The following is a 9,823-nucleotide window of genomic DNA, read 5'->3' on the forward strand; positions in this document are numbered from 1 at the left end:
CAAAAATACTTAATCCAAGGTAGAATTATACACCAACTATTACTCCCTTCGTTTCATTTTATGGCATTATTTGGATGCGCAAAAAGAGCTTTCGAACTTGTTATCTTAAACATGTCATAATATTTTTGTGACTGTAAAAGCATGTCATTAAAGGTAAACTTGAAAGTATAACAACAAATAATAAGGAAAAGAGATGCCTAGTGTTTGAACTTTCGAACTAAACTTCATAGCTAAATCCAGATTTCCTTTCTTGTATACTTTTAAAATTGAAGATAGTAAAAAGGCAAGAAATAGTAGTGGAGACAATATATTATGTATATGATTCTCTGGGAATGGCTAACTACTTTGTATGATATTCCTCCAAAAATGTAACACAAAAATATGAATTAGCAAAAAGATAAGAGAAGTGTAGAAAGAAGGGAAGCAGCCACTACTCAGATAACCATATGCATTTGTTACCTGCTTCCTTTTTCACCTTTGAGGGGCAGGCTTCGAAAATGAAAAGTCATCTTCATTCCTAGTAGATTCTTCATTTTGAGGAACATGCACTTCAAGTTCAGTATCATCATCAGTAACTTGTGCATTTGAGTCCTCTGGACGGTTTATCGGTGTAGTTGGATCGTTCTCGAGGTCAGATGCTTCTAGATCGTCATAGCCGTTGAAACGTGTTGAGTGACCAGTAGTTTTGAACCGATGAAGTGTAGGACCAATCGATGAGTGTAGAGGCGAGCCCACGGAGGACCTCGGACTTCCACTGCCCAGTGTTCGCGTGGATTTGTCTCCCTTAGCTCCTGCCTTCTTCTTCACGGCCATATGCCACTTCTTTAATGCCTTTGAGGTTTGTTCATCAAAAATGGATTTTTTCATATTGGAGCCCATCTGCAAATTCCAATCATGACAATAAAAATTAAGCCTATTTTCCCATGTAAAGTACAACAAGTCTTAGCTAATACACAACAAAGTCCACACGTATAATACTGTTTCATATACTCACGTCCCTTATAAGTTGTCATGTTTCCGTTTTCGAGAGTCAATTTGACTAATCTTCGAAGATATGGATTAGATCAACTCAATATTTTAAAATTAAAATTTAGCTACTCAAAAACTATACGAAAAATATTACAAGTTGCAATTCTTCTAATATCAATATGATGAAGAAATAGTTTGAATCTCGAGAAACAAAAAGCGACAGAGTAATATTGATTGAGATGAGCCCAAACAGAGCAACATGAGCAGTGAAGATATATACAGCCGATTCCAACTTGATTGAGAATGTGATGTAGAAATTGTTATTGTTGTACTAAGAAGTTCATGTAGTTTCCTATGGCACATTTTCGTCTTGCTAAAAGCTACTCCCTCAGTCTCAATTTAGATGACACAATAATCTTATTAGTCCGTTTCAAAAAGAATGATACGTTTCTATATTTAAAATTTAGAAACAATTTAACTTTGAACTTTTCATTTTATCCATTTTGCCCTTAACGAGAAGATTTTTTTTTTTTGAAGCAACCTTAAAGAGAAGCTTATATAACCACACAAATATTATGACCCCACAGAGCGGTGCGAAAAGAACCTAAATACATTTATGCTTTCAATTTGGGTGTGTGTGTGTGGTTGGTGGTTGGGGGTGGGGGGTGGGGGGACCGTGACACTTGGGAACTTCCAGTTAGTATTTGATAAAAATACCTGAGTTATAAGGGCATAGAGTGGAAGAGTGATATAACTGCATAAGAATAAAACTCCCACCCTGTAATGGGACAACAAAGTAGATTCAGTAAGAGTAAGCTTCAGTTTGAAGCTCTGAGAACATATATATAGTCATCCAATAAAGTGACTTTCTGTTGCAAGTAACATACCCCAAAGCAATTTTCGCGATGACGAAGCCAAACTTGTCATGGAAGCAAGATTTTAGCCCATACTCATACTGCAAAATAAATAATCAACATTTCAACCAATAGTTTCATGGTTTTAAAAACCGAATATCTTGGGAAGTTTGATACAAGGGGAAGAAATATTACCCATATCCACAAGAAATATGTTATTTGGAACGCATTCTGTCAAATTGAAATGATAGATTAGCATCAGATACACATAACAATGAAACTTTTGTAAGTGTAGGAAACAGATGGAGATAGAGAATTGCATGAAATACATAAGGCAAACTATTAAAATCCAGACCCCAGCCCTATTTTCCCTTCTTTATTAAATTTCAAGCACAAATCCTAGACATGAATGTACGCACAATTGAACGTTTACTTTGCAGTGTTAGCCACACATTTATCTCTCACAAGTTATTCATAGAAACAGACGAGAGACAATTATTATCTGTTTGGTACAAGTTTCAGGTCTTTCTTTTTTTTCTTTAACTCCGTACCGAGTCAAACTACATACATAAATTGAAACGGAAGAAGTACATTCCAGTCCTCTAATACTCCAGTATTTTAGCTTATCACATATATCTGATTGGGACATGTAATACCTGAAATAAGGCAAAATGGATGAGGTGAAGAACCAATTGAGGTCGTCCGAACCAAAAATATTTGTCCGAGCCTTGTACAAGAGGGATGCCTTGGACTACTGCATGTCTCTCTGAGATGTCAAGAGCCATTCTTGTTAACACCGCCTGAAGCTTTGTTCCAACAGCTAATATGATCTGAGAAAATAATAAGTATCAGAATTCCCTGCAATGGAATCACAAAAGGTGGACAAGGAAGAAAAAACCTTACAATCATAGGAACTAAGGATGCCCAGAACAACGCATGCCACCCTGAAATGTATCAAATGTTTCAAAAATATATAAAAATGTCGAATAACAGACATAATTAGTGAAAGTGAAATAGAAGGAAAAAAAAGGGTTGTCCAAATATATTTCCATCACACTATGACTTACCACTAACATTTAGGAGCAAGAAAACCACAAACGATCCCCATAAAACTGGACTGCCAATAGCAAATATAAGTCAGTTGATATGATACAGTACAAGTTCGTTGGGAAAAACTGAGATAAAGAAATAGCACATCTCTCTACCTGACACCAACAACTACCTTGTAGTCATCCTCTAATGACCTCTTGATATACTTTTGGAAGTTAAATTTACTTCCAGGAGCCAAATGAACCTATATAAGAAGCATAATCTATAATTTCTACAGAAAACATAGAAGAAAGACAAAAAAATTATAACTCTAAAGAACTAAACTCACACTGATAAAACCATTGCGGAGGGTCAAGTAATCAGACTTATTCACGGACCTGAAAAATTGTCTGAAGAAACATCCCTGGAAAGATAAGATTGCAATATTTAATAACCATTACTCTTCTTTCAGGATGTGCTGAAGAATAAAGCAATTCTTAAATAGAATAAAAATAACAATATCTTCTCATATAAGTGTCTTACTTACAATGTAAAAGAAGATTGGGATCCTGGTCCAGAAACTAGTATGTGCTCTGACAAATGATGTCTCATGAGTAAGCCGAAATCTTGAAGGATCTATAAGTTCCATGTAAGAAATGGTCAATTCCCAATCCAAATAAATGAGGATAACGAACACAGTATACTAGCAAATCAGAGATTTCCACCATTTGTACAGCAGACTATGACATACCATTTGAAAACTCATAGTTATGGGTTGAGGTCTCTTGTTCCCATCCTTTCCAGCCACGAATCTGAAGAACATATTTTCAAGCATTAGACAGTCTAGAATCTAAAATAGAGAGTAACAAATATCAATAAAGAACAAAACCCTGAACCATGACCAGCGCCCCTTGACTGACTGTCGAATTCTTTGGTTGATATCTAATTTATCAACCAAAACAAAAAATGCTTAAAAAAAATATAACAAGTTGGATGAAACACAGATGAAATTTATCTTCAATTGCTTTTTTTACCACATGCATCTTCAATGAAACAAGAAAAAACTGACTTCGTCATCTTATCCTGAAGACCCCAGAAATCATCGAGCATACGTGTAAACCAGACTCCTGGAATGATTTCATACACTTTCTGAATATTAGTTAATTCATTACTATGAGGAAAAGAGAAAATGCTAGATGCTTAAGTACTTCAGGGATGCGACAGCCAAGGAAGTATAATGGCATATTCTAATAAGGAGGAGAGGATCAACATTAAATATGTCATAAGCATTTGGTATTGCAGTCTTTAAGTCATTACCAGTAGAGTATTTAACCTTTGTCCAAATGTGATATATCATCTGAATTCTGAAGGGCTCAAGGTATGGACCAGAGAAACCAACAAATAATATAGAGCCAATAACTGGTCTCCACCAGAGTTTCTCTTGATATTCCAAAAGGTCGACACAAAATGGCACAGCAGTTCAAGTATAATGCAGGAATTAATGAAAATTATACTTTGAATTACCTTAAGTTTTCCCAGCCACATAGTAATAGCACTGTATATCACATGAAGGACCGCCAAAAAGAATATAAGGATGTGTATTTGATGCAGCGCATCGACAGAAATGAGAGAAACACGTCCCTGTAAAAGGTTACTCAAATTAGTTTGATAAAGAGAGCCTAGAGCATGCTGTAATTTAGTAAATTTAGAGGAAATGCTACATAAATATCCAAAATAGATAAACCAAAAAGGTAATTATTTGGTAGTTGAGCTAACTTTAAAGGAAGAAACAGTTAGATGAAATGTATCGATTATTGATAGAATGGCACTTTTGTTACGAAATTTCACACTAAGATAACACTGGCAGTATCAGTAGAGCGGCAAATCCTAAAATTCTATTTCAGGAAACTACTTAAATGTTACGGCATCAGATGTTTTCTCGTTTATCAATAGCTACCAGGATATTTAAAGGACAAACAAGTGTTCATTCTGGTGGAGATTAATACCGAATAAACTTAGCATTCTCATCATCTAAAATAAATGGTCATCCAATTAAGTAAATGAAGGATTCTAGGTTATTCAAAGAATATCAAGCCTGCTAATCTTAACATACTGAGATTAATCCCCCTCCCCCCACACACACACATACACACCAGGTTCCCCTGGAGGAACATACCACCGAAGTATATAAGTTGGAGCAGGCAACCATTGTCAGGAGGATCCTAAAATAAATGAACCACATTAGGTGGATCTTATATATTGTCAACACAAAATATGGATCCTTCTAACCAATGTATGAATTGAACTACGTAGTTATTTAAACGTTTTTCTTTGCACGTCGAGAGGAGAGACCTAAGACTGCTTACTATTTATTGAAGGCGGAAACTTCGAAAGGAATCTTTGATCAGGCTACAGGCATGCAATATAAATTACTTTCCATATACCTGGATATACTGGAATGAGAACTGTAATTTGTTTTGCAGCTTTCTTATTGGCAGTCTGATTATTTGAAAAGTGAATCAGTTCGAGTAACAAATATTTTAAAAGGTTTGTGCATCATATCTGATTGTCTCAGTTAAAAAAGATAAACAAAAATTAGTTGTCACCTAAATTAATTCAAGGAAAGGGTGATTGACTACAACAAGCAAAACCCCTGCAATGTCATTTTTTCCATATACAAATTTATGACTTACATCCTTGCATTTAGGCTCTGCGCCAGCCAAAATCCTGCGCTCATACCATAAAAGCCTCCGACGATGTTCCTCGGCTTCATCCGTCTTAGCACTTTTGTCAATAGCAGGGCACGGGAGCATTGTGTCAGCTACACTTGATGGGATGCAGATTCCAGCAATATAATACTGGCTGAATACAAGCGTTAATGAGATAAAACCAAGAATCATCAACTCTGCAACAATTAGAGAGGAGTCATTAACACAGAAAACAAGACTATTCCGCAGTAAAATGATAAGAAGTTGAGAGCACAAAAGTTTACCAGCCTTAACCTTTTCCAGAGCCTCATATAGAGCTTTCTTATGCCTGTCTGTGAGCCACTGGGAAAAGATTTCATTTTGTAAGTAAATCACTAGAGAAGTGAAGATTCACATGGACCCAAACAATCACTATAAATTGGTAGAAGTCATGTCAATATAAATACAATAAATATCAAAATATACAATATGGAAACACAAATGCGTGTGCACTTCAAGATGCTCCTTGACAGAGCAAAGGCAAGCCCAAACATCTGAATAAAAGGATGAACAATGAACTCCAAGTAGATGTCCTTAATAAAATATATCACAAGGCAATATAGTTTCTGCTAGACTAAACGGAATGTTCATTTGACAAGGCATAACACGGAACCACTTTTTGCTCTCGTCCTTTTTTGCTTAATTGATCAAAACTCAAAAGGAAGCACATAAAAGGCGTTCAATGGTTGAAAATAAGTCCCACGACCAATGACATAAACCGCATAGCTATGATGTCCAAGAATCCAATATGGGTACATTTCTTTTGGGGGGTAACAGTAACAGAAATAGCACAGGATAACAAAACCAAATGTGAAAAACTAATTTAAACACATGAAATTACCTCAAAGCTAAGAAAGGATTAGGACTAGCAAAAGAGGGAAAACAGGGAAGAACAAGGCAAGGGTTAGGACTAGCAAAACAAAGGTATACTCATAGAGAAACAACCCATGGTTTGGTAATCAGTATCTGAGCAGTCAAGAAAAATTTCCAGGCTCTACAAAGAATATAAATCCAACTTCAAATTTGGTGAGGCAATACTTCCGCAGACAAAAAGATATTGTCTTGAAATTAAAAAGTCAAACAGCAAATATAGCTGCAAAATCCTCTTAATACCAAACCAAGAAACAAGAAAGGAAATTTCTTCAAGCAAACACTTATTGTAATGCTGCTGGCTAGGAGTGATATCAACACATCTTGTACATTAAAATCCAAGATTAAGAACCAGAAAAAGAAAGATTAAAATCCCTAACAAAAATACAAACTGAAGAACAAAAGATTAAATATTTAGCATACATACAGTGCCAAGTTTGTGAATAATCTTTTCCAAGGCAATAGAAATGATAATAATGACAGCACAAACACCAGCAACAGCCCAAGTGGGTGTTTGATCAAGTTGTCTTGATGTACCTTCACCCCCACCTGCCATTCCTACAAAACTTCACTCTCTGAAAAACCAAGATTTTTGAGCTTCAGATGCAAAAAAAATAAAGAGCTCCTAAAAAATAATGTTAATGGGGTATCTATCAATCTGGTAAAAATTTATTCTGGGTTTGAACTCTCTTAGGATATAGTAAATGCATGCATTTAATTGCACTATTCTAAAACAAAACTGATACTTATTCTATTGTAGTTCATAGAGGTATGCAAGTGACTAAGGCCTTCCATAATTAATGTGACATGTACTTACTTTATATTTACTATTTTTTTTCATTAATTATTCTTTAGAATATTTTGTAGGACTTGTTTTCACATAGTGGATCAGAGGTTGAGGGGAAAGAGAGGCAGTCGGCGCTTAAAGATTAAGTTTGTATTTATTTTGTAACGCCAAACCTGAATTAGGATTTAGGGGGGAATTGGGCAATGGGTTTTGGGTTTAAGGGGCTTTTTTGGGGAGGAGATATGGTTAGAAAAAAGAATTTAGCGTTATATACACCAAACCGTCTAAATAGTTTATATTATCGGTGCAATTACAATTTTATTTTTCTAAGTTACCACTTACCATAAGGAAGTGTAGTTTTGACTTAAAAAGTGATTAGTGAAACAGTAAATTTGATTAAGGGGTGAATTAGTAATAAACTGTAAGTAATGTCTGAAAAGAGGAACATTGGATCTGAAAGCAATTAATACTCCGTGACTGGCTGGAGAATTTGGAGGCGCAGATCGCGTCAATTTGTCTGCTTAAAATACTAGGACGGCCGAGTAGAATTTAAACGAAAAATAAAAAATAACTAATATTATGAATTTATGGATGTTGTGAATTCGAATCACCCCAATAGTAAGGCGATGAGTTCTTGAAGAGAGAGAATCGAGGGTCTAACGGAAAAAACTCTCTACCCAAGGGTAGGGGTAAGGTCTGCGTACAAATTACCCTCTCAATCCGTACTAATGAGATTATAGTGGGGTGTTGTTGTTGTATTATGAATTTTATTTTCTAAAACTTGTATTCAATTAGATGGACCGGGAATAAGCATATATTTTATTAGAGTTTAGGTGTGCGGTAGTCAAATTTTTCTACGACAAACGATAACAAATAACTATGCATCAATCCTAAACAAACTTGGAGTCACCTTACTTCTTTATTTAAGCTTAACTCATATTATAACCATGTTAAAACAAAAAAAAAAAGAGTAATAGCAAAAATAAGTTTATATATATATAATATTAATAAAAAATATTAAAATCTCTCTAACCTATTCAAAATTTACTAGTTCTGCTAATTCAAATTATGTCAGATAAATTTATTAAAACACTATAAATATAAAATATAAATTCGTTGCGTTGTGAAGTGTAAACGTGTGGGAATTAATGGATACACAGTGCACAGCTGCAACGGAAGATGGAAATTTTGTTCAGGGACCTGCATTCATTTTTTGAGAATTGAGTAATGTTTATTTTTTGCAAAAATTAATTGATAATACCGTTAAAAATAGTGCTACTTCCTTCACTTTTCCAGTTATAGACCTACAAGCTACAAATATTCAACCTCCCCACCAATTGCTTGCTAAAATGATTCCTCTCTTTTATTGTATGTATACCAATTACTTCTTTTTTCGTCAATATGTCAATTATTATTTCTAAAGAAAAAGTCTTAAGCTCATCTCGCTCCGTGGTCCCTTTTGTCTTTTTTCTAATCTTTCTCTTTCTCTTTCATTTTATTCATATTATTAAGCTTTTAACACGACCAAAAAAATATTATTTTTATGTTGACAACTTTTCTTCTTAAGTTAGGGCGGATGAGCTGGATTTTTTTTTTCTTCTACATATAAATATAATGGTATAATGTGCGAATGCCAAGAGAGAACAACAAAAGATGATCAGCTTTCTTAATCATAATTGTGGCTCCCCTTTTAGAATAAGATTAAGAACCAACTCATTAAACTGTATTGACACTTTTCTCAACAACTACTATTAATTATCTTTCGGAATTAAATAATAGTTGGGATATATTCTTTAATAAATAGTATGAGATTCGATTTTACAACTATCTTGTTATTATGTAATATTGGAGTTCATTCCATCCCCCCCCCCCCCAAACACCCCAAACCCCTGTTTTTTTATTGTTAGTGGTATGGTATACCACTAATAAAATGAAGAGTTTTGTAATTAAAATATTTACGAGATAATCAAACCTAAGAGTAGAAAAGGACAAGAGTATTGATCTTTTTGACGTATCGCGTACGAAGCAGGTTCAGTGTTTTTTATTGTTTCATGTCCTCAATTGCAAATAAATAGGTCGCGGTTTGTTTTTCATGATCTAAATTTAAAAACTGAATTTTCAAATTTTTAGAAGTGTCGTTGTTTGAAAGACATAAAAAGCTGAGTTTAGAAAATTAAAAGAAACAAAATTTTGCTCATGTGAAAGGTGAAATACTGATTGTTTTTCATTAAAATGATTGCTAATGAATTGAGGTATCTATCGTTGGGCTTAAAAGAATTGAGGTATCTATCGTTGGGCTTAAAAGATGGGTGGAGGAGAAATGGAGGGAAGAAGGTGAAGGAAAAGTGTTACGCCTCACGTTATTACATCGATGTTACGTTCTGCAGTAATTTATTATGATGATGTTACGCTCCGCAGTAATTTGTTACGATGATGTTACACCATGTAGTATTGTACATTGAATTTGTCGTAAGGTAATTGACATCAGTCCAAGGAAAAGATTATTTGGAGATTAAAGTATTATGCAATTTCAAACAAATGATGAGTAAATTCGTGAATGTGAAAGG

At 34.5% G+C, this 9,823-nt stretch overlaps 1 protein-coding gene across 1 annotated transcript; it reads right to left on the reverse strand.

Annotated features, from left to right (window-relative positions):
- Window positions 1-227: 227 nt before the first annotated feature.
- On the reverse strand, window positions 228-7,387 carry LOC107769917 (MLO-like protein 8). The gene is made up of 16 exons (XM_075234250.1): window positions 7,287-7,387; window positions 6,897-7,044; window positions 5,845-5,902; window positions 5,546-5,757; window positions 4,377-4,493; window positions 3,604-3,664; window positions 3,400-3,488; window positions 3,202-3,276; window positions 3,029-3,117; window positions 2,891-2,940; window positions 2,727-2,767; window positions 2,480-2,653; window positions 2,019-2,054; window positions 1,857-1,924; window positions 1,687-1,747; window positions 228-879 (listed from the first exon to the last, which is right to left on the reverse strand). Exons 2-16 carry the CDS (start codon window positions 7,023-7,025, stop codon window positions 472-474), a joined length of 1,668 nt encoding a protein of 555 aa, XP_075090351.1. The 5' UTR covers window positions 7,026-7,044; window positions 7,287-7,387; the 3' UTR covers window positions 228-471.
- Between the last annotated feature and the right edge of the window lie 2,436 nt (window positions 7,388-9,823).

The sequence above is a fragment of the Nicotiana tabacum genome, chromosome 17 (assembly GCF_000715075.1).
Source record: "Nicotiana tabacum cultivar K326 chromosome 17, ASM71507v2, whole genome shotgun sequence".
Taxonomy (NCBI): Eukaryota; Viridiplantae; Streptophyta; class Magnoliopsida; order Solanales; family Solanaceae; genus Nicotiana; species Nicotiana tabacum.